At 48.4% G+C, this 25,806-nt stretch overlaps 1 protein-coding gene across 1 annotated transcript in view; it reads right to left on the minus strand.

Moving 5' to 3' along the window:
- Nucleotides 1-25,806, minus strand: part of LOC311110737 (ectonucleoside triphosphate diphosphohydrolase 1-like) — a 93,493-nt gene that overhangs the window by 22,791 nt on the left and 44,896 nt on the right. The window contains exons 3-6 of the mRNA XM_084153297.1: nt 16,162-16,279; nt 15,917-16,067; nt 12,830-12,989; nt 2,438-2,641 (exon numbers count right to left, since the gene is read on the minus strand). Coding sequence (XP_084009423.1) covers nt 2,438-2,641; nt 12,830-12,989; nt 15,917-16,067; nt 16,162-16,279 — 633 coding nt within the window. The remainder of the gene's footprint in view (nt 1-2,437; nt 2,642-12,829; nt 12,990-15,916; nt 16,068-16,161; nt 16,280-25,806) is intronic.

The raw sequence follows: 25,806 nt of genomic DNA on the forward strand, positions 1-25,806 counted from the left end.
GTCCCCAGACTGACACACAGACAGAGAGTTAACCCTAACCCTAACCTGGGTGGAAACACGGGTCCAGCACTGAGCTGTCCCCAGACTGACACACAGACAGAGAGTTAACCCTAACCCTAACCTGGGTGGAAACACGGGTCCAGCACTGAGCTGTCCCCAGACTGACACACAGACAGAGAGTTAACCCTAACCCTAACCTGGGTGGAAACACGGGTCCAGTACTGAGCTGTCCCCAGACTGACTCACAGACAGAGAGTTAACCCTAACCCTAACCTGGGTGGAAACACGGGTCCAGCACTGAGCTGTCCCCAGACTGACACACAGACAGAGAGTTAACCCTAACCCTAACCTGGGTGGAAACACGGGTCCAGCACTGAGCTGTCCCCAGACTGACACACAGACAGAGAGTTAACCCTAACCCTAACCTGGGTGGAAACACGGGTCCAGCACTGAGCTGTCCCCAGACTGACACACAGACAGAGAGTTAACCCTAACCCTAACCTGGGTGGAAACACGGGTCCAGCACTGAGCTGTCCCCAGACTGACACACAGACAGAGAGTTAACCCTAACCCTAACCTGGGTGGAAACACAGGTCCAGCACTGAGCTGTCCCCAGACTGACACACAGACAGAGAGTTAACCCTAACCCTAACCTGGGTGGAAACACGGGTCCAGCACTGAGCTGTCCCCAGACTGACACACAGACAGAGAGTTAACCCTAACCCTAACCTGGGTGGAAACACGGGTCCAGCACTGAGCTGTCCCCAGACTGACACACAGACAGAGAGTTAACCCTAACCCTAACCTGGGTGGAAACACGGGTCCAGCACTGAGCTGTCCCCAGACTGACACACAGACAGAGAGTTAACCCTAACCCTAACCTGGGTGGAAACACGGGTCCAGCACTGAGCTGTCCCCAGACTGACACACAGACAGAGAGTTAACCCTAACCCTAACCTGGGTGGAAACACGGGTCCAGTACTGAGCTGTCCCCAGACTGACACACAGACAGAGAGTTAACCCTAACCCTAACCTGGGTGGAAACACGGGTCCAGCACTGAGCTGTCCCCAGACTGACACACAGACAGAGAGTTAACCCTAACCCTAACCTGGGTGGAAACACAGGTCCAGCACTGAGCTGTCCCCAGACTGACACACAGACAGAGAGTTAACCCTAACCCTAACCTGGGTGGAAACACGGGTCCAGCACTGAGCTGTCCCCAGACTGACACACAGACAGAGAGTTAACCCTAACCCTAACCTGGGTGGAAACACGGGTCCAGTACTGAGCTGTCCCCAGACTGACACACAGACAGAGAGTTAACCCTAACCCTAACCTGGGTGGAAACACGGGTCCAGCACTGAGCTGTCCCCAGACTGACACACAGACAGAGAGTTAACCCTAACCCTAACCTGGGTGGAAACACGGGTCCAGCACTGAGCTGTCCCCAGACTGACACACAGACAGAGAGTTAACCCTAACCCTAACCTGGGTGGAAACACGGGTCCAGTACTGAGCTGTCCCCAGACTGACACACAGACAGAGAGTTAACCCTAACCCTAACCTGGGTGGAAACACGGGTCCAGCACTGAGCTGTCCCCAGACTGACACACAGACAGAGAGTTAACCCTAACCCTAACCTGGGTGGAAACACGGGTCCAGCACTGAGCTGTCCCCAGACTGACACACAGACAGAGAGTTAACCCTAACCCTAACCTGGGTGGAAACACGGGTCCAGCACTGAGCTGTCCCCAGACTGACACACAGACAGAGAGTTAACCCTAACCCTAACCTGGGTGGAAACACGGGTCCAGCACTGAGCTGTCCCCAGACTGACACACAGACAGAGAGTTAACCCTAACCCTAACCTGGGTGGAAACACGGGTCCAGCACTGAGCTGTCCCCAGACTGACACACAGACAGAGAGTTAACCCTAACCCTAACCTGGGTGGAAACACAGGTCCAGCACTGAGCTGTCCCCAGACTGACACACAGACAGAGAGTTAACCCTAACCCTAACCTGGGTGGAAACACGGGTCCAGCACTGAGCTGTCCCCAGACTGACACACAGACAGAGAGTTAACCCTAACCTGGGTGGAAACACGGGTCCAGCACTGAGCTGTCCCCAGACTGACACACAGACAGAGAGTTAACCCTAACCCTAACCTGGGTGGAAACACGGGTCCAGCACTGAGCTGTCCCCAGACTGACACACAGACAGAGAGTTAACCCTAACCCTAACCTGGGTGGAAACACGGGTCCAGCACTGAGCTGTCCCCAGACTGACACACAGACAGAGAGTTAACCCTAACCCTAACCTGGGTGGAAACACGGGTCCAGTACTGAGCTGTCCCCAGACTGACACACAGACAGAGAGTTAGGAGCCAGGGATCAAAGGTAAGACATCAGGGGTCAGAGGTCAGGGGTCAGGATTACCTGAGTCTGCTGAGAAAGTGCCAGTTTGAGCACCTGGTCTTTCCCGTAGCACAGGAAGCTGTGTGTGTAAAGGAAGTAGTCATTTCCATAGAGACGGAAGGTCACAGCGTTCTCCGACGATTCCTCCGCCCCATCCTGATTGGCCACAAAGCTGATCTGAGTGGAGGCTCCGCCCAGGTCAAGAGCTCCGGTGGTCCCTGAGCCCTGCAGCATACGCACACACACGCACACGCACACACACACACACACACACACACACACACACACACACACACACACACATACACACACGCACACACACACACACACACAGAGCCATATTACAACCTATGTGATGTGGTAATTGCATTGTTTGCTCTATAACCTGTTACTTCATATGCCTTGCGACCGTGATATACAGTTGAAGTCAGAAGTTTACATACACCTCAGTTTTTCACAATTCCTAATATTTAATCCTAGTAAAAATTCCATGTTTTAGGTCAGTTAGGATCACCACTTTTTTTAAGAATGTGAAATGTCAGAATAATAGTAGAGAGAATTATTTATTTAAGCTTTTCTTTCTTTCATCACATTCCCAGTGGGTCAGAAGTTTACATACACTCAATTAGTATTTGGTAGCGTTGCCTTTAAATTGTTTAACTTGGGTCAAACGTTTCGGGTAGCCTTCCACAAGCTTCCCACAATAAGTTGGGTGAATTTTGGCCCATTCCTCCTGACAGAGCTGGTGTAACTGAGTCAGGTTTGTAGGCCTCCTTGCTCGCACACGCTTTTTCAGTTTTGCCCACAAATGTTCTATAGGATTGAGGTCAGGGCTTTGTGATGGCCACTCCAATACCTTGACTTTGTTGTCCTTAAGCCGTTTTGTCCATTTGGAAGACCCATTTGCGACCAAGCTTTAACTTCCTGACTGATGTCTTGAGATGTTGCTTCAATATATCCATATAATTTTCCTTCCTCATGATGCCATCTATTTTGTGAAGTGCACCAGTCCCTCCTGCAGCAAAGCACCCCCACAGCATGATGCTGCCACCCCCGTGCTTCACGGTTGGGATGGTGTTCTTCGGCTTGCAAGCATCCCCCTTTTTCCTCAAAACATAACAATGGTCATTATGGCCAAACAGTTTTATTTTTGTTTCATCAGACCAGAGGACATTTCTCCAAAAGGTACAATCTTTGTCCCCATGTGCAGTTGCAAAATGTAGTCTGGCTTTTTTATGGCGGTTTTGGAGCAGTGGCTTCTTCCTTGCTGAGCAGCCTTTCAGGTTATGTCAATATAGGACTCGTTTTACTGTGGATATAGATAATTTTGTACCTGTTTCCTCCAGCATCTTCACAAGGTCCTCTGCTGTTGTTCTGGGATTGATTTTCACTTTTCGCACCAAAGTACGTTCATCTCTAGGAGACAGAACGCGTCTCCTTCCTGAGCGGTATGACGGCTGCGTGGTCCCATGGTGTTTATACTTGCATACTATTGTTTGTACAGATGAACGTGGTACCTTCAGGCGTTTGGAAATTGCTCCCAAGGATGAACCAGACTTGTGGAGGTCTCCAATTATCCTAGATTCCTTTTGATTTTCCCATGATGTCAAGCAAAGAGGCACTGAGTTTGAAGGTAGGCCTTGAAATACATCCACAGGTACACCTCCAATTGACTCAAATGATGTCAATTAGCCTATCAGAAGCTTCTAAAGCCATGATGTCATTTTCTGGACTTTTCTAAGCTGTTTAAAGGCACAGTCAACTTAGTGTATGTAAACTTCTGACCCACTGGAATTGTGATACAGTGAATTATAAGTGAAATAATCTGTCTGTAAACAATTGTTGGAACAGTTACTTGTGTCATGCACAAAGTAGATGTCCTAACCGACTTGCCAAAACTATAGTTTGTTAACAAGACATTTGTGGAGTGGTTGAAAAACAAGGGTTAGGGTTAGTAAACTTCAGGCCAGATGCTCGCTGGCTTCCCAATGCTATGGGGTTAGGGTTAGTAAACTTCAGGCCAGATGCTCGCTGGCTTCCCAATGCTATGGGGTTAGGGTTAGTAAACTTCAGGCCAGATGCTCGCTGGCTTCCCAATGCTATGGGGTTAGGGTTAGTAAACTTCAGGCCAGATGCTCGCTGGCTTCCCAATGCTATGGGGTTAGGGTTAGTAAACTTCAGGCCAGATGCTCGCTGGCTTCCCAATGCTATGGGGTTAGGGTTAGTAAACTTCAGGCCAGATGCTCGCTGGCTTCCCAATGCTATGGGGTTAGGGTTAGTAAACTTCAGGCCAGATGCTCGCTGGCTTCCCAATGCTATGGGGTTAGGGTTAGTAAACTTCAGGCCAGATGCTCGCTGGCTTCCCAATGCTATGGGGTTAGGGTTAGTAAACTTCAGGCCAGATGCTCGCTGGCTTCCCAATGCTATGGGGTTAGGGTTAGTAAACTTCAGGCCAGATGCTCGCTGGCTTCCCAATGCTATGGGGTTAGGGTTAGTAAACTTCAGGCCAGATGCTCGCTGGCTTCCCAATGCTATGGGGTTAGGGTTAGTAAACTTCAGGCCAGATGCTCGCTGGCTTCCCAATGCTATGGGGTTAGGGTTAGTAAACTTCAGGCCAGATGCTCGCTGGCTTCCCAATGCTATGGGGTTAGGGTTAGTAAACTTCAGGCCAGATGCTCGCTGGCTTCCCAATGCTATGGGGTTAGGGTTAGTAAACTTCAGGCCAGATGCTCGCTGGCTTCCCAATGCTATGGGGTTAGGGTTAGTAAACTTCAGGCCAGATGCTCGCTGGCTTCCCAATGCTATGGGGTTAGGGTTAGTAAACTTCAGGCCAGATGCTCGCTGGCTTCCCAATGCTATGGGGTTAGGGTTAGTAAACTTCAGGCCAGATGCTCGCTGGCTTCCCAATGCTATGGGGTTAGGGTTAGTAAACTTCAGGCCAGATGCTCGCTGGCTTCCCAATGCTATGGGGTTAGGGTTAGTAAACTTCAGGCCAGATGCTCGCTGGCTTCCCAATGCTATGGGGTTAGGGTTAGTAAACTTCAGGCCAGATGCTCGCTGGCTTCCCAATGCTATGGGGTTAGGGTTAGTAAACTTCAGGCCAGATGCTCGCTGGCTTCCCAATGCTATGGGGTTAGGGTTAGTAAACTTCAGGCCAGATGCTCGCTGGCTTCCCAATGCTATGGGGTTAGGGTTAGTAAACTTCAGGCCAGATGCTCGCTGGCTTCCCAATGCTACGGGGTTAGGGTTAGTAAACTTCAGGCCAGATGCTCGCTGGCTTCCCAATGCTATGGGGTTAGGGTTAGTAAACTTCAGGCCAGATGCTCGCTGGCTTCCCAATGCTATGGGGTTAGGGTTAGTAGCTTTGGGCCAGATGCTCGCTGGCTTCCCAATGCTATGGGGTTAGGGTTAGTAAACTTCAGGCCAGATGCTCGCTGGCTTCCCAATGCTATGGGGTTAGGGTTAGTAAACTTCAGGCCAGATGCTCGCTGGCTTCCCAATGCTACGGGGTTAGGGTTAGTAAACTTCAGGCCAGATGCTCGCTGGCTTCCCAATGCTATGGGGTTAGGGTTAGTAAACTTCAGGCCAGATGCTCGCTGGCTTCCCAATGCTATGGGGTTAGGGTTAGTAGCTTTGGGCCAGATGCTCGCTGGCTTCCCAATGCTATGGGGTTAGGGTTAGTAAACTTCAGGCCAGATGCTCGCTGGCTTCCCAATGCTATGGGGTTAGGGTTAGTAAACTTCAGGCCAGATGCTCGCTGGCTTCCCAATGCTATGGGGTTAGGGTTAGTAAACTTCAGGCCAGATGCTCGCTGGCTTCCCAATGCTATGGGGTTAGGGTTAGTAAACTTCAGGCCAGATGCTCGCTGGCTTCCCAATGCTATGGGATTAGGGTTAGTAGCTACGGGCCAGATGCTCGCTGGCTTCCCAATGCTATGGGGTTAGGGTTAGTAGCTACGGGCCAGATGCTCGCTGGCTTCCCAATGCTATGGGGTTAGGGTTAGTAGCTACGGGCCAGATGCTCGCTGGCTTCCCAATGCTATGGGGTTAGGGTTAGTAAACTTCAGGCCAGATGCTCGCTGGCTTCCCAATGCTATGGGGTTAGGGTTAGTAAACTTCAGGCCAGATGCTCGCTGGCTTCCCAATGCTATGGGGTTAGGGTTAGTAAACTTCAGGCCAGATGCTCGCTGGCTTCCCAATGCTATGGGGTTAGGGTTAGTAAACTTCAGGCCAGATGCTCGCTGGCTTCCCAATGCTATGGGGTTAGGGTTAGTAAACTTCAGGCCAGATGCTCGCTGGCTTCCCAATGCTATGGGGTTAGGGTTAGTAGCTACGGGCCAGATGCTCGCTGGCTTCCCAATGCTATGGGGTTAGGGTTAGTAAACTTCAGGCCAGATGCTCGCTGGCTTCCCAATGCTATGGGGTTAGGGTTAGTAAACTTCAGGCCAGATGCTCGCTGGCTTCCCAATGCTATGGGGTTAGGGTTAGTAAACTTCAGGCCAGATGCTCGCTGGCTTCCCAATGCTATGGGGTTAGGGTTAGTAGCTACGGGCCAGATGCTCGCTGGCTTCCCAATGCTATGGGGTTAGGGTTAGTAGCTACGGGCCAGATGCTCGCTGGCTTCCCAATGCTATGGGGTTAGGGTTAGTAAACTTCAGGCCAGATGCTCGCTGGCTTCCCAATGCTATGGGGTTAGGGTTAGTAAACTTCAGGCCAGATGCTCGCTGGCTTCCCAATGCTATGGGGTTAGGGTTAGTAAACTTCAGGCCAGATGCTCGCTGGCTTCCCAATGCTATGGGGTTAGGGTTAGTAAACTTCAGGCCAGATGCTCGCTGGCTTCCCAATGCTATGGGGTTAGGGTTAGTAAACTTCAGGCCAGATGCTCGCTGGCTTCCCAATGCTATGGGGTTAGGGTTAGTAAACTTCAGGCCAGATGCTCGCTGGCTTCCCAATGCTATGGGGTTAGGGTTAGTAAACTTCAGGCCAGATGCTCGCTGGCTTCCCAATGCTATGGGGTTAGGGTTAGTAAACTTCAGGCCAGATGCTCGCTGGCTTCCCAATGCTATGGGGTTAGGGTTAGTAGCTACGGGCCAGATGCTCGCTGGCTTCCCAATGCTATGGGGTTAGGGTTAGTAAACTTCAGGCCAGATGCTCGCTGGCTTCCCAATGCTATGGGGTTAGGGTTAGTAAACTTCAGGCCAGATGCTCGCTGGCTTCCCAATGCTATGGGGTTAGGGTTAGTAAACTTCAGGCCAGATGCTCGCTGGCTTCCCAATGCTATGGGGTTAGGGTTAGTAGCTACGGGCCAGATGCTCGCTGGCTTCCCAATGCTATGGGGTTAGGGTTAGTAGCTACGGGCCAGATGCTCGCTGGCTTCCCAATGCTATGGGGTTAGGGTTAGTAGCTACGGGCCAGATGCTCGCTGGCTTCCCAATGCTATGGGGTTAGGGTTAGTAGCTACGGGCCAGATGCTCGCTGGCTTCCCAATGCTATGGGGTTAGGGTTAGTAAACTTCAGGCCAGATGCTCGCTGGCTTCCCAATGCTATGGGGTTAGGGTTAGTAAACTTCAGGCCAGATGCTCGCTGGCTTCCCAATGCTATGGGGTTAGGGTTAGTAGCTTTGGGCCAGATGCTCGCTGGCTTCCCAATGCTATGGGGTTAGGGTTAGTAAACTTCAGGCCAGATGCTCGCTGGCTTCCCAATGCTATGGGGTTAGGGTTAGTAAACTTCAGGCCAGATGCTCGCTGGCTTCCCAATGCTATGGGGTTAGGGTTAGTAAACTTCAGGCCAGATGCTCGCTGGCTTCCCAATGCTATGGGGTTAGGGTTAGTAAACTTCAGGCCAGATGCTCGCTGGCTTCCCAATGCTATGGGATTAGGGTTAGTAGCTACGGGCCAGATGCTCGCTGGCTTCCCAATGCTATGGGGTTAGGGTTAGTAGCTACGGGCCAGATGCTCGCTGGCTTCCCAATGCTATGGGGTTAGGGTTAGTAGCTACGGGCCAGATGCTCGCTGGCTTCCCAATGCTATGGGGTTAGGGTTAGTAAACTTCAGGCCAGATGCTCGCTGGCTTCCCAATGCTATGGGGTTAGGGTTAGTAAACTTCAGGCCAGATGCTCGCTGGCTTCCCAATGCTATGGGGTTAGGGTTAGTAAACTTCAGGCCAGATGCTCGCTGGCTTCCCAATGCTATGGGGTTAGGGTTAGTAAACTTCAGGCCAGATGCTCGCTGGCTTCCCAATGCTATGGGGTTAGGGTTAGTAAACTTCAGGCCAGATGCTCGCTGGCTTCCCAATGCTATGGGGTTAGGGTTAGTAGCTACGGGCCAGATGCTCGCTGGCTTCCCAATGCTATGGGGTTAGGGTTAGTAAACTTCAGGCCAGATGCTCGCTGGCTTCCCAATGCTATGGGGTTAGGGTTAGTAAACTTCAGGCCAGATGCTCGCTGGCTTCCCAATGCTATGGGGTTAGGGTTAGTAAACTTCAGGCCAGATGCTCGCTGGCTTCCCAATGCTATGGGGTTAGGGTTAGTAGCTACGGGCCAGATGCTCGCTGGCTTCCCAATGCTATGGGGTTAGGGTTAGTAGCTACGGGCCAGATGCTCGCTGGCTTCCCAATGCTATGGGGTTAGGGTTAGTAAACTTCAGGCCAGATGCTCGCTGGCTTCCCAATGCTATGGGGTTAGGGTTAGTAAACTTCAGGCCAGATGCTCGCTGGCTTCCCAATGCTATGGGGTTAGGGTTAGTAAACTTCAGGCCAGATGCTCGCTGGCTTCCCAATGCTATGGGGTTAGGGTTAGTAAACTTCAGGCCAGATGCTCGCTGGCTTCCCAATGCTATGGGGTTAGGGTTAGTAAACTTCAGGCCAGATGCTCGCTGGCTTCCCAATGCTATGGGGTTAGGGTTAGTAAACTTCAGGCCAGATGCTCGCTGGCTTCCCAATGCTATGGGGTTAGGGTTAGTAAACTTCAGGCCAGATGCTCGCTGGCTTCCCAATGCTATGGGGTTAGGGTTAGTAAACTTCAGGCCAGATGCTCGCTGGCTTCCCAATGCTATGGGGTTAGGGTTAGTAGCTACGGGCCAGATGCTCGCTGGCTTCCCAATGCTATGGGGTTAGGGTTAGTAAACTTCAGGCCAGATGCTCGCTGGCTTCCCAATGCTATGGGGTTAGGGTTAGTAAACTTCAGGCCAGATGCTCGCTGGCTTCCCAATGCTATGGGGTTAGGGTTAGTAAACTTCAGGCCAGATGCTCGCTGGCTTCCCAATGCTATGGGGTTAGGGTTAGTAGCTACGGGCCAGATGCTCGCTGGCTTCCCAATGCTATGGGGTTAGGGTTAGTAGCTACGGGCCAGATGCTCGCTGGCTTCCCAATGCTATGGGGTTAGGGTTAGTAGCTACGGGCCAGATGCTCGCTGGCTTCCCAATGCTATGGGGTTAGGGTTAGTAGCTACGGGCCAGATGCTCGCTGGCTTCCCAATGCTATGGGGTTAGGGTTAGTAAACTTCAGGCCAGATGCTCGCTGGCTTCCCAATGCTATGGGGTTAGGGTTAGTAAACTTCAGGCCAGATGCTCGCTGGCTTCCCAATGCTATGGGGTTAGGGTTAGTAAACTTCAGGCCAGATGCTCGCTGGCTTCCCAATGCTATGGGGTTAGGGTTAGTAAACTTCAGGCCAGATGCTCGCTGGCTTCCCAATGCTATGGGGTTAGGGTTAGTAAACTTCAGGCCAGATGCTCGCTGGCTTCCCAATGCTATGGGGTTAGGGTTAGTAAACTTCAGGCCAGATGCTCGCTGGCTTCCCAATGCTATGGGGTTAGGGTTAGTAAACTTCAGGCCAGATGCTCGCTGGCTTCCCAATGCTATGGGGTTAGGGTTAATAAACTTCAGGCCAGATGCTCGCTGGCTTCCCAATGCTATGGGGTTAGGGTTAGTAAACTTCAGGCCAGATGCTCGCTGGCTTCCCAATGCTATGGGGTTAGTGTTAGTAGCTACGGGCCAGATGCTCGCTGGCTTCCCAATGCTATGGGGTTAGGGTTAGTAAACTTCAGGCCAGATGCTCGCTGGCTTCCCAATGCTATGGGGTTAGGGTTAGTAAACTTCAGGCCAGATGCTCGCTGGCTTCCCAATGCTATGGGGTTAGGGTTAGTAAACTTCAGGCCAGATGCTCGCTGGCTTCCCAATGCTATGGGGTTAGGGTTAGTAGCTACGGGCCAGATGCTCGCTGGCTTCCCAATGCTATGGGGTTAGGGTTAGTAAACTTCAGGCCAGATGCTCGCTGGCTTCCCAATGCTATGGGGTTAGGGTTAGTAAACTTCAGGCCAGATGCTCGCTGGCTTCCCAATGCTATGGGGTTAGGGTTAGTAAACTTCAGGCCAGATGCTCGCTGGCTTCCCAATGCTATGGGGTTAGGGTTAGTAGCTACGGGCCAGATGCTCGCTGGCTTCCCAATGCTATGGGGTTAGGGTTAGTAGCTACGGGCCAGATGCTCGCTGGCTTCCCAATGCTATGGGGTTAGGGTTAGTAGCTACGGGCCAGATGCTCGCTGGCTTCCCAATGCTATGGGGTTAGGGTTAGTAGCTACGGGCCAGATGCTCGCTGGCTTCCCAATGCTATGGGGTTAGGGTTAGTAAACTTCAGGCCAGATGCTCGCTGGCTTCCCAATGCTATGGGGTTAGGGTTAGTAGCTACGGGCCAGATGCTCGCTGGCTTCCCAATGCTATGGGGTTAGGGTTAGTAGCTACGGGCCAGATGCTCGCTGGCTTCCCAATGCTATGGGGTTAGGGTTAGTAAACTTCAGGCCAGATTCTCGCTGGCTTCCCAATGCTATGGGGTTAGGGTTAGTAGCTACGGGCCAGATGCTCGCTGGCTTCCCAATGCTACGGGGTTAGGGTTAGTAAACTTCAGGCCAGATTCTCGCTGGCTTCCCAATGCTATGGGGTTAGGGTTAGTAGCTACGGGCCAGATGCTCGCTGGCTTCCCAATGCTATGGGGTTAGGGTTAGTAAACTTCAGGCCAGATGCTCGCTGGCTTCCCAATGCTATGGGGTTAGGGTTAGTAGCCACGGGCGGCAACAACGTCCTACTCTTTTGAACCAACAGCATCAGATAGATGACCTACACATGCAGAGACAGAGGGGCGCTGTTTCGCTCACTCTAATGCTTTCTCAGGTGAGATACAGTGCATTCAGAAAGTATTCAGACCCCTTCCCTTTTTCCACATTTTGTTACAATACAGCCTTATTATAAAATTGATTAAATAAAGAATTTCCTCATCAATCTACACACAATACCCCATTATGACAAAGTGAAAACAGGTTTTAGAAATTGTTGCAAATGTATATAAAATAAAAAACAGAAATACCTTCATTACATGGGCTGCTTTAATATTAGTTTGTCCAGCATGAGGAAGACAAAAGCAGTTTAATTCATAACTATCAGTGGTGTAAAGTACTTCAGCACTTCATTAGGGGCTGTGTGTTCACCTAATCACAGTGGTGTAAAGTACTTCAGTAAAAATACTTTAAAGTACTACTTAAGTCGTGTTTTGAGGTATCTGTACTGTACTTTACTATTCATATTTTTGACAACTTGTACTTTTATTTCACTACATTCCTAAAGAAAATCATGTACTTTTTACTCCATACATTTTCCCTGACAGCCAAAAGTACTTGTTACATTTTGAATGCTTAGCACGACAGGAAGATATTCTAATTCACACACTAATCAAGAGAACATCCCTGGTCATCCCTGCTGCCTCTGATCTGGTCATCCCTGCTGCCTCTGATCTGGTCATCCCTGCTGCCTCTCATCTGGTCATCCCTGCTGCCTCTGATCTGGTCATCCCTGCTGCCTCTGATCTGGTCATCCCTGCTGCCTCTGATCTGGTCATCCCTGCTGCCTCTGATCTGGCGGACTCACTAAACACACATGCTTCGTTTGTATAGATGTTGGAGTGTGCCCCTGGCTATCCGTAAATTTAAAAAACAAGAAAATGGTGCTGTGTGGTTTGCTTAATATAAGGAATTTAAAATGATTTATACTTTTACTTTTGATACTTCAGTATATTTTAGCAATTACATTTACTTTTGATATTTAAGCATATTTAAAACCAAATACTTCTAGACTTTTACTCAAGTAGGATTTTACTGGGTGACTTTCACTTTTACTTGAGTCATTTTCTATTAAGGTATCTTTACTTTTACTCAAGTATGACAATTGGGTACTTTTTCCACCACTGCTTCTCGATTTGTCTTTTCGGATAATGGGATAATTTGGAGTACAGCTACACCTTCCACCCCTAGATTGAGGGACGTTTTCGAGGCATATCCCGCATCCGGCACCGGGGTGCAAACATTATGGATGATCTGTGTTTCAATGCGAAAGAGAAGTCCAGTTTTGTCTAGTTTCAGTTGATCCCTCACCTGTTTCAGTCGGTCACTCAGGTAGTTAACAGTGACCCAGCCGAAGGCTCCCTCCTCCTGGCCTGTGATGATGCGAGCGCCCTGATAGGAGAACGGAGAGGAACGCAACGCCTCCTCTACCGACCCAAGCACCTGATCAGACAAACTCTGGTTCTCCATCCTAACACACACACACACACACACACACACACACACACACACACACACACACACACACACACACACACACACACACACACACACACACACACACACACACACACACACACACACACACACACACACTTTCTGGTTAGAGTCCAGTGTTTTCATATTAACTTCCTAGTTAGTGTCTAGTGTTTTCATATTAACATCCTGGTTAGTGTCCAGTGTTTACAAATTAACTTCCTGGTTAGTGTCCAGTGTTTATATATTAACTTCCTGGTTAGTGTCTAGTGTTTACATATTAACTTCCTGGTTATTGTCCAGTGTTTTCATATTAACTTGCTGGTTAGTGTCCAGTAACTTCCTAGTTAGTGTCCAGTGTTTTCATATTAACTTCCTGGTTAGTGTCCAGTAACTTCCTAGTTGGTGTCCAGTGCTTTCATAATAACTTCCTGGTTAGTGTCTAGTGTTTTCATAATAACTTCCTGGTTAGTGTCTATTGTTTTCATAATAACTTCCTGGTTAGTGTCTAGTGTTTTCATAATTACTTCCTGGTTAGTGTCCAGTGTTTTCATAATTACTTCCTGGTTAGTGTCCAGTGTTTACATATTAACTTCCTGGTTAGTGTCTAGTGTTTTCATAATTACTTCCTGGTTAGTGTCCAGTGCTTTCATATTCACTTTCTGGTTAGTGTCCAGTTTTTTCATGTTAACTTCCTGTATAGTGTCCAATGTTTTCATATTAACTTCCTGTTTAATGTCCAGTGTTTTCATATTAACTTCCTGTTTAATGTCCAGTGTTTTTATGTTAACTTGCTGGTTAGTGTCCAGTGTTTTTATGTTAACTTGCTGGTTAGTGTCCAGTGTTTTTATGTTAACTTCCTGGTTAGTGTCCTGGGGGCGACATTTCCTTTCATATTATAGCCGGAGGCAAAGTCAATAATATCCATGAGTCTGGTGATTGGTTGAGCCTTCTTGGGCATGTGGACCCCTGGCTAATAGCTAATATGGATCCCAATAACATCCCAATAACACTGATCCGCTGCAGAGCTGTCTATTTAGCTGGCTGGCCAGCATTAGCAGTAAGCGCTGAACGACTTGGGAAACCCAGCTTCAGCTTCATTCATTGGGAAATAAACGAAAGCCTCACAAGCTATTTTATACTGAACAAAAATATAAACGTAACATGCAACAATTTCAAAGATTTTACTGAGTTACAGTTCATATAAGGATATCAGGAAATGGAAATAAATAAATTACAACCTAATCTATGGATTTCACGACTGGGAATAAAGATATGCATCTGTTGGTCACAAAGAAAAGTAGGGGTGTGGATCAGAAAACCAGTCAGTATCTGGTGTGACCACGATTTGCCTCATGCAGCGCGACACATCTCCTACGCATAGAGTTGATCAGGCTGTTGATTGTGGCCTGTGGAATGTTGTTCCACTCCTCTTCAATGGCTGTGTGAAGTTGCTGGATATTGCCGGGAACTGGAACACACTGTCGTACACGGCGGTCCAGAGCATCCCAAACATGCTCAATGGGTGATATGTCTGGTGAGTATGCAGGACATGGAAGAACTGGGACATTTTCAGCTTCCAGGAATTGTGTACAGATCCTTGCGATATGGGGCCTTGCATTATCATGCTGAAACATGAGGTGATGGCGGCGGATGAATGGCACGACAATGAGCCTCAGGATCTCGTCACGGTATTTCTGTGCATTAAAATTGCCATCGATAAAATGCAATTGTGTTCACTGTCCGTAGATTGTGCCTGCCCATTCCATAACCCCACCGCCACTATTGGGCACTTCGTTCACAATGTCGATATCAGCAAACCGCTCGCCCACACAACGCCATACATGTGGTCTGCGGTTGTGAGGCCGGTCTCTAAAACAACTTTGGATGGTAGAAAAAGGAATATTCAATTATCTGGCAACACTAATGGTGGACATTCCTGCAGTCAGCATGCCAATTGTAGGCTCCCTCAAAACTTGAGACATCTGTGGCATTGTGTTGTGTCACAAAACTGCACATTTTAGAGTGGCCTTTCATTGTCCCCAACACAAGGCACACCTGTGTAATGAACATGCTGTTGAATCAGCTTCTTGATATGCCACACCTGTCAGGTGGATGGATTATCTTGGCAAAGGAGAAATGCTCACTAACAGGGATGTAAATACATTTGTGCACAAAATAAGCTTTTTGTGCGTCTGGAAAATGTCAGGGATCTTTTATTTCAGCTTCATGAAACATGGGACCAACACGTTACACGTTTTGTTTATATTGTTGTTCAGTGAAGTTTCACTGTCTGATCATTCATAAAACGAGTCCACTAATTGTTATTTTTACCTTTCCACAAACTGTCTATTGCTTGATATAAGCAAGATTACCCAAATGTGTCAAAGAATAAGTAATCCCCTATTAGATGGCTAGTAGTGGCTAATGCCTGAGAGTCATTTCAGTAATTTTTGCTATCTTCCTAAATGCGGTGATCAGTGGATAACTTTAAGATAACCATCATTGAAGTTGGGGGTTCGTTACTACTAATTTCTGATCTGTCGTCACTAGTTACCAGAGCCACAAAGTCAGAAACCCCGCCTATTTCTACAATTTATCATCTTATAATTAGGTTTTAAACCTAAACCTAACCCTAACCCTAATCGTAACCGTAACCACATTGCTAACCTTATGCCTAACCCTAACCTTTAATTTTAGTTTATTTTTACTATATAGCCAATTTTGACTTTGTGGCTGTACTATCTGGTGGAAATCTTTCAGATCTGAGGCGAGAGAAATTGTCTGCCATATTTTGTGTTTTGGTAAGGGCTCGGAGTGGTCACGCACCCAAGAAAGCTCAACCAATCATCCAACTGATAATATTGGCTTTGCCTCCGGCTTTCCTACGAAAGGACATGTTGTGTCCAAGGGTCAGGGTACCTGAGCAGCCTCATTCCGGCGGTGGCCCCCAGGTAGAGAGGGGTCTCGGGATGCCTGCGTAGGGGGATGAGGCTCTCTGCTTCCTTCATACAGCTCTTCAGAGACGCCCCTGCCTGCCCTGGAAACACAGAGTAGCTGGAGATACCAGCACCTGGACACGAAACACACACACACACACACACACATATTAGCTAGATAACGTTAGCATTGTTAGGTTTTTATGATTATAGTGTGTGTTTGTCTACCTTTGACTTTGCAGGCGTGTGTCTGCTGCACTCTTCCTGTGTCATTCTCCTTCTCTGCCGGCCACTCGTAGATATACACTGCTGTATGTGAGGAGCCAGCATCCAGGACGATTCCATACTGAGAGAGGGAGAGAGAGACATTTCCAACCGCTCTCTGACCCAGTCTGTAATACTGAGAGAGGGAGAGAGAGACATTTCCAACCGCTCTCTGACCCAGTCTGTAATACTGAGAGAGGGAGAGAGAGACATTTCCAACCGCTCTCTGACCCAGTCTGTAATACTGAGAGAGGGAGAGAGAGACATTTCCAACCGCTCTCTGACCCAGTCTGTAATACTGAGAGAGGGAGAGAGAGACATTTCCAACCGCTCTCTGACCCAGTCTGTAATACTGAGAGAGGGAGAGAGAGACATTTCCAACCGCTCTCTGACCCAGTCTGTAATACTGAGAGAGGGAGAGAGAGACATTTCCAACCGCTCTCTGACCCAGTCTGTAATACTGAGAGAGGGAGAGAGAGACATTTCCAACCGCTCTCTGACCCAGTCTGTAATACTGAGAGAGGGAGAGAGAGACATTTCCAACCGCTCTCTGACCCAGTCTGTAATACTGAGAGAGGGAGAGAGAGACATTTCCAACCGCTCTCTGACCCAGTCTGTAATACTGAGAGAGGGAGAGAGAGACATTTCCAACCGCTCTCTGACCCAGTCTGTAATACTGAGAGAGGGAGAGAGAGACATTTCCAACCGCTCTCTGACCCAGTCTGTAATACTGAGAGAGGGAGAGAGAGACATTTCCAACCGCTCTCTGACCCAGTCTGTAATACTGAGAGAGGGAGAGAGAGACATTTCCAACCGCTCTCTGACCCAGTCTGTAATACTGAGAGAGGGAGAGAGAGACATTTCCAACCGCTCTCTGACCCAGTCTGTAATACTGAGAGAGGGAGAGAGAGACATTTCCAACCGCTCTCTGACCCAGTCTGTAATACTGAGAGAGGGAGAGAGAGACATTTCCAACCGCTCTCTGACCCAGTCTGTAATACTTAGAGAGGGAGAGAGAGACATTTCCAACCGCTCTCTGACCCAGTCTGTAATACTGAGAGAGGGAGAGAGAGACATTTCCAACCGCTCTCTGACCCAGTCTGTAATACTGAGAGAGGGAGAGAGAGACATTTCCAACCGCTCTCTGACCCAGTCTGTAATACTGAGAGAGGGAGAGAGAGACATTTCCAACCGCTCTCTGACCCAGTCTGTAATACTGAGAGAGGGAGAGAGAGACATTTCCAACCGCTCTCTGACCCAGTCTGTAATACTGAGAGAGGGAGAGAGAGACATTTCCAACCGCTCTCTGACCCAGTCTGTAATACTGAGAGAGGGAGAGAGAGACATTTCCAACCGCTCTCTGACCCAGTCTGTAATACTGAGAGAGGGAGAGAGAGACATTTCCAACCGCTCTCTGACCCAGTCTGTAATACTGAGAGAGGGAGAGAGAGACATTTCCAACCGCTCTCTGACCCAGTCTGTAATACTTAGAGAGGGAGAGAGAGACATTTCCAACCGCTCTCTGACCCAGTCTGTAATACTGAGAGAGGGAGAGAGAGACATTTCCAACCGCTCTCTGACCCAGTCTGTAATACTGAGAGAGGGAGAGAGAGACATTTCCAACCGCTCTCTGATCCAGTCTGTAATACTGAGAGAGGGAGAGAGAGACATTTCCAACCGCTCTCTGATCCTGTCTGTAATACCTACATGTTTCAAGCAAACTGACATAATCCCTGTGCCTAAGAATGTAACCTGTCTAAATGACTACCACCCCGTGGCACTCACATCTGTAGCCATGAAATGCTTTGAAAGGCTGGTCATGGCTCACATCAACACCATCATCCCAGAAACCCTGGACACACTCCAATTCGCATACCGCCCCAACAGATCCACAGATGACGCAATCTCTAATGCACTCCACACTGCCCTTTCCCACCTGGACAAAAGGAACACCTACGTGAGAATGCTGTTCATTGAATACAGCTCAGCGATCAACACCATAGTGCCTTCCAAGCCCATCACTAAGCTAAGGACCCTGGGACTGAACACCACCCTCTGCAACTGGATCCTGGACTTCTTGACGGGCCGCCGCCAGGTGGTGAGGGTAGGCAACAACACATCCGCCAATCTGACCCTCAACACGGGGGCCCCTCAGGGGTGCATGCTTAGTCCCCTCCCTTACTGCCTGTTCACCCACAACTGCTTTGCCGTGCACAACTCTAACACCATCATTAAGTTTGCAGACGATCCAACGGTGGAAGGCCTGATCACCGACAATGAAGAGACAGCTTATAGGGAGGAGGTCAGAGACAACAACCGCTCTCTCAACTTGGGCAAGACAAAGGGGCTTAGTGTGGACTACAGCAAACAGAGGGCTGGACACGCCCCCATTCACATCGACGAGGCAGTTATGGAGCGGGTCGAGAGCTTCAAGTTCCTCGGTGTCCACATCACTAAGGACCTATCATGGTCCAAACACACCAACACAGTCATGAAGACGACACGACAACGCCTCTTCCCCCTCAGAAGGCTGAAAAGATTTGGCATTGTAAGAATATTCAAAGATAAATACACAATGCAGAGGACTAGAGGTCAAGAGAGAATTAACGATCAATGGAAATAGTTGTTATCAGTTCAACATCTGTTTAGAATCTGTGTAGGGGCTCCAGTCTGGGACTTATAGCTACATGTGGCAAGTTCCCATTGGTCCAAATTGTCTATACATTGAGCCTGAAACGGGATACTTGGTATTTGGCCATTGGCCCAATTTTATTGCAAGGAATTCTAATTGGTCAACCACAGGCTAGGCTTGGGTATAAACTACATTTGTTCAGTGGAGAAACATTGAGGACAGGGAAGAATGAACGTCTACCATCTACTTTCCAGCATAACAACTATGATTTGTTCTCTTTGAATAAATATATTTTTCTCCCCCTGATTTGCTTTGGGGTCTGTGTTATTGAAGAATAACATAAACTGCTAACACATTGTGCCGTGACCCGGATGAATTGGTCTGGACCAACAACAATAAAAAACGAATCAACTGTGTGTTGATCCAGGGGAAAGAGAGAGGGCTGTGGGAGTCAGCTCTTCATCTCCTGATAGACGGCATATTGCTGGATGAGTCTAGACCATCATCTAAAAGAACCAAATCAGGTTAATAGAAGAGTGATACCTATCTGTGATTTATAGGGGTTTGAGTCCTTTGTAAAAGCTCTATCAGTTAAAATGAGCTATGATTGATTAAGGGTGTGAAACCTTCTTGTTGCATAGAAGTGAGTTGCTAGTTAAGGAGCAATTTAGGGTAATGTAAGCCTTGTACAAGCTTTTGAAGTGAACACAAGTTTTAGGAGGTTCGAGTCCTCAACAAGCTTTTGAAGTAAACACAAGTTTTATGGTTAACAAGTTGTGTTCTATAGATAGAGGTTTGAGTCCTCAGGGGGTTATAAATATATAAACACATACAGTGCATCTGGTCAGCGCGGCGGTGGCACAGGAATCCTCATCTCTCCCAAGTGGACATTCTCTCTTTTTCCCCTGACCCATCTGTCTATCTCCTCATTTGAATTCCATGCTGTCACAGTCACTAGCCCATTCAAGCTTAACGTCCTTGTCATTTATCGCCCTCCTGGTTCCCTTGGAGAGTTCATCAATGAGCTTGACGCATTGATAAGTTCCTTTCTTGAGGATGGCTCACCCCTCACAGTCTTGGGTGACTTTGACCTCCCTACGTCTACCTTTGACTCATTTCTCTCTGCCTCCATCTTTCCACTCCTCTCCTCTTTTGACTTCACCCTCTCACCGTCCCCCCCTACTCACAAGGCAGGCAATACGCTTGACCTCATCTATACTAGATGCTGTTCTTCTAACCCTAACCCTAACCCGCGGTCAAACGACCACCCCTCATCACTGTCAAACGCTCCCAAAAACACTTCAGCGAGCAGGCCTTCCTAATTGACCTGGCCCAGGTATCCTGGATGGATATAGATCTCATTCCGTCAGTAGAGGATGCCTGGTTGTTCTTTAAAAGTAATTTCCTCTCAATCTTAAATAAACATGCCCCATTCAAAAAATACAGAACTAAGAACAGATATAGCCCCTGGTTCTCCTCAGACTTGACTGCCCTTGACCAGCACAAAAACATCCTGTGGCGTACTGCATTAGCATCAAATAGCCCCCGCGATATGCAACTTTTCAGGGAAGTTAGGAACCAATATACACAAGCAGTTAGGAAAGCAAAGGCTAACTTTTTCAAACAGAAATTTGCATCCTGTAGCACTAACTCCAAAAAGTTTTGGGACACTGTAAAGTCCATGGAAAATAAGAGCACTTCCTCCCAGCTGCCCACTGCACTGAGGCTAGGAAACACTATCACCACCGATAAATCTACAATAATCGAGAATTTCAACAAGCATTTTGCTACGGCTGGCCATGCTTTCCACCTGGCTACCACTACCCCGGCCACCAGCTCTGCACCCTCCGCTGCAACTTGCCCATGCCCCCCCCGCTTCTCCTTCACACAAATCCAGACAGCTGATGTTCTGAAAGAGCTGCAAAATCTGGACCCCTACAAATCATCTGGGCTAGACAATCTGGACCCTTTCTTTCTAAAACTAGCCGCCGAAATTGTCGCAACCCCTATTACTAGCCTGTTCAATCTCTCTTTCGTAACGTCTGAGATCCCCAGAGATTGGAAAGCTGCCGCGGTCATCCCCCTCTTCAAAGGGGGTGACACTCTAGATCCAAACTGTTACAGACCCATATCCATCCTGCCCTGCCTTTCAAAAGTTTTTGAAAGCCAAGTCAACAAACAGATCACCGACCATTTCGAATCCCACCGTACCTTCTCCGCTATGCAATCCGGTTTCCGAGCTGGTCATGGGTGCACTTCAGCCACGCTCAAGGTCCTAAACGATATTATAACCGCGATCGATAATAGACAGTACTGTGCAGCCGTTTTCAATGACCTGGCCAAGGCTTTCGACTCTGTCAACCACCGCATTCTTATTGGCAGACTAAATAGCCTTGGTTTCTCAAATGACTGCCTCGCCTGGTTCACCAACTACTTCTCAGATAGAGTTCAATGTGTCAAATCGGAGGGCCTGTTGTCTGGACCTATGGCAGTCTCTATGGGGGTGCCACAGGGTTCAATTCTTGGGCCGACTCTTTTCTCCGTGTATATCAATGATGTCACTCTTGCTGCTGGTGACTCTCAGATCCACCTCTACGCAGACGACACCATTTTGTATACATCTGGCCCTTCATTGGACACTGTGTTAACAAACCTCCAAACGAGCTTCAATGCCATACAACACTCCTTCAGTAGCCTCCAACTGCTCTTAAACACTAGTAAAACGAAATGCATGCTCTTCAACCGAACGCTGCTTGCACCCGCCCACCCGACTAGAATCACTACTCTCGACGGGTCTGACCTAGAGTATGTGGACAACTACAAATATCTAGGTGTCTGGTTAGACTGTAAACTCTCCTTCCAGACTCACATTAAGAATCTCCAATCCAAAGTTAAATCTAGAATCGGTTTCCTATTTCGCAACAAAGCCTCCTTCACTCATGCTGCCAAACATGCCCTCGTAAAACTGACCATCCTACCGATCCTTGACTTCGGCGATGTCATTTACAAAATAGCCTCCAACACTCTACTCAGCAAATTGGATGTAGTCTATCACAGTGCCATCCGTTTTGTCTCCAAAGCCCCATATACTACCCACCACTGTGACCTGTACGCTCTTGTTGGCTGGTCCTCACTACATATTCGTCGCCAAACCCACTGGCTCCAGGCCGTCTATAAATCACTGCTAGGCAAATCCCCGCCTTATCTTAGCTCATTGGTCACCATAGCAACACCCACCCGTAGTCTGCGCTCCAGCAGGTATATCTCACTGGTCATCCCCAAAGCCAACACCTCCTTTGGCCGCCATTCCTTCCAGTTCTCTGCTGCCAATGACTGGAACAAATTGCAAAAATCTCTGAAGCTGGAGACACTTATCTCCCTCACTAACTTTAAGCATCAGTTGTCAGAGCACCTTACCGATCACTGCACCTGTACACAGCCCATCTGAAATTAGCCCGCCCAACTACCTCATCCCTATATTGTTATTTATTTTGCTAATTTGTACCCCAGTATCTCTATTTGCACATCATCTCTTGCACATCTATCATTCCTGGTCCTCTGTAGCTCAGCTGGTAGAGCACGGCGCTTGTAACGCCAAGGTAGTGGGTTCGATCCCCGGGACCACCCATACACAAAAATGTATGCACGCATGACTGTAAGTCGCTTTGGATAAAAGCGTCTGCTAAATGGCATATTATTTATTATTATTCCAGTGTTAATACTAATTGTAATTATTTTGCACTATAGCCTATTTATTGCCTTACCTCCATAACTTGCTACATTTGCACACACTGTATATATATGTATTTCTGTTGTATTTTTGACTTTGTTTTGTTTTACCCCATATGTAACTCTGTGTTGTTGTTTTTATCGCACTGCATTGCTTTATCTTGGCCAGGTCGCAGTTGTAAATGAGAACTTGTTCTCAACTGGTTTACCTGGTTAAATAAAGGTTAAAAAAAAATATATATATATATATATATATAACCCTTCTCCCACCAATCTCCTGATTCTGCCTCCTCAACCCTCCTCTCCTCCCTTTCTGCATCCTTTGACTCTATATGTCCCCTATCCTCCCGGCCGGCTCGGTCCTCCCCTCCTGCTACGTGGCTTGACAACTCATTGCGAGCTCACAGAACAGGGCTCCGGGCAGCCGAGTGGAAATGGAGGAAAACTAGACTCCCTGCGGACCTGGCATCTTTTCACTCCCTCCTCTCTACATTTTTTCCCTCTGTTTCTGCTGCTAAAGCCACTTTCTACCACTCTAAATTCCAAGCATCTGCCTCTAAACCTAGGAAGCTCTTTGCCACCTTCTCCTCCCTGCTGAATCCTCCTCCCCCTCCCCCACCGTTCCCTCTCTGTGGATGACTTCGTCAACCATTTTGAATAGAAGGTAGACGACATCCGATCCTCGTTTGTTAAGTCGAATGACACTGCTGGTCCTGCTCACACTGCCCTACCCTATGCTTTTACTTCTTTCTCCTCTCTCTCTCCAGATGAAATCTTGCGACTTGTGACGGCTGGCCGCCCAACAACCTGCCCGCTTGACCCTATCCCCTCCTCTCTTCTCCAGACCATCTCCGGTGACCTTCTCCCTTACCTCACCTCGCTCATCAACTCATCCTTGACCGCTGGCTATGTCCCTTCCGTCTTCAAGAGTGCGAGAGTTGCACCCCTTCTCAAAAAACCTACACTCGATCCCTCCGATGTCAACAACTACAGACCAGTATACCTTCTTTCTTTTCTCTCCAAAACTCTTGAGTGTGCCGTATTTAGCCAACTCTCTTGCTATCTCTCTCAGAATGACCTTCTTGATCCAAACCAGTCAGGTTTCAAGACTGGTCATTCAACTGAGACTGCTCTTCTCTGTGTCACGGAGGCTCTCCGCACTGCTAAAGCTAACTCTCTCTCCTCTGCTCTTGTCCTTCTAGACCTGTCTGCTGCCTTTGATACTGTGAACCATCAGATCCTCCTCTCCACCCTCTCCACCCTCTCCGAGTTGGGCATCTCCGGCGCGGCTCACTCTTGGATTGCGTCCTACCTGACCGGTCGCTCCTACCAAGTGGCGTGGCGAGAATCTGTCTCCGCACCACGTGCTCTCACCACTGGTGTCCCCCAGGGCTCAGTTCTAGGCCCTCTCCTATTCTCGCTATACACCAAGTCACTTGGCTCTGTCATATCCTCACATGGCCTCTCCTATCATTGCTACGCAGACGACACACAACTAATCTTCTCCTTTCCCCCTTCTGATAACCAAGTGGCGAATCGCATCTCTGCATGTCTGGCAGACATATCAGTGTGGATGACGGATCACCACCTGAAGCTGAACCTCGGCAAGACGGAGCTGCTCTTCCTCCCGGGGAAGGACTGCCCGTTCCATGATCTCGCCATCACAGTTGACAACTCCGTTGTGTCCTCCTCCCAGAGTGCAAAGAGCCTTGGCTTGACCCTGGACAACACCCTGTCGTTCTCCGCTAACATCAAGGCGGTGACCCGATCCTGTAGGTTCATGCTCTACAACATTCAGAGAGTACGACCCTGCCTTACACAGGAAGCGGCACAGGTCCTAATCCAGGCACTTGTCATCTCCCGTCTGGATTACTGCAACTCGATGTTGGCTGGGCTCCCTGCCTGTGCCATTAAACCCCTACAACTCATCCAGAACGCCGCAGCCCGTCTTGTGTTCAAACTTCCCAAGTTCTCTCACGTCACTCCGGTCCTCCGCACACTCCACTGGCTTCCAGTTGAAGCTCGCATCTGCTACAAGACCATGGTGCTTGCCTACGGAGCTGTGAGGGGAACGGCACCTCCGTACCTTCAGGCTCTCATCAGTCCCTACACCCAAACAAGGGCATTGCGTTCATCCACCTCTGGCCTGCTGGCTCCCCTACCTCTGCTGAAGCATAGTTCCCGCTCAGCCCAGTCAAAACTGTTTGCTGCTCTGGCACCCCAATGGTGGAACAAGCTCCCTCACGATGCCAGGACAGCGGAGTCACTCACCACCTTCCGGAGACACTTGAAACCGCACCTCTTTACGGAATACCTGGGATATGATAAAGTCATCCTTCTACCCCCCCTTACCCCACCCCCAAAAAAAATAAATAAATACATATTGTCAAATGGTTATCCCACTGGCTATAAGGTGAATGCACCAATTTGTAAGTCGCTCTGGATAAGAGCGTCTGCTAAATGACATAAATGTAACATGTAAATGTAATATATATTATACAACTTTTGAAGTTAATGTAATGCCATATTTAAGTGAGAAAACAACTCTGGAAAAGGGCAGCTGCTCCGGATGTCAACATGGAAAAGAAAACGTGTCCTTATGAGAAGTGGCCAGGAGAAGCAGGGGCCATCCAAGGGAAAATGGAAACAGGACAACAGCCCCAAATACACAATGCTGATGTAAGAAGCTCTCTCCGGCTCAGCAGCAGAGTTTGCTGGATGCTGTGGAGGTGAACTAACAGACCCCCTCTTACGGCCCATCTCAGCTGGTGTACATATGAAATCTGATGGATATATGTGAACATACTGGTTAACAACTTTGCAGTGAACACTGAACATCTCTGAAGGAAAGGTGACGTGGCAACTGCTGGGATCTACAGTTCAGAACCATCCTATTTGGACTATGAAGAAAAATGAGTGTGGAACTTTGGACATTGAACCAGTGTGCTTGACAGGTGTGGCCCCACCTTGCACAAAACAATATCCCATTAGCAAGGAAGCTATGGTGATTAAAGATCTATGGGACATGGGTATTGAAGCTATGGTGATTAGAGATCTATGGGACATGGGTATTGAAGCTATGGTGATTAGAGATCTATGGGACATGGGTATTGAAGCTATGGTGATTAGAGATCTATGGGACATGGGTATTGAAGCTATGGTGATTAGAGATCTATGGGACATGGGTATTGAAGCTATGGTGATTAGAGATCTATGGGACATGGGTATTGAAGCTATGGTGATTAGAG

Source organism: Coregonus lavaretus (genome assembly GCF_964263955.1).
Source record: "Coregonus lavaretus genome assembly, chromosome: 36".
Taxonomy (NCBI): Eukaryota; Metazoa; Chordata; class Actinopteri; order Salmoniformes; family Salmonidae; genus Coregonus; species Coregonus lavaretus.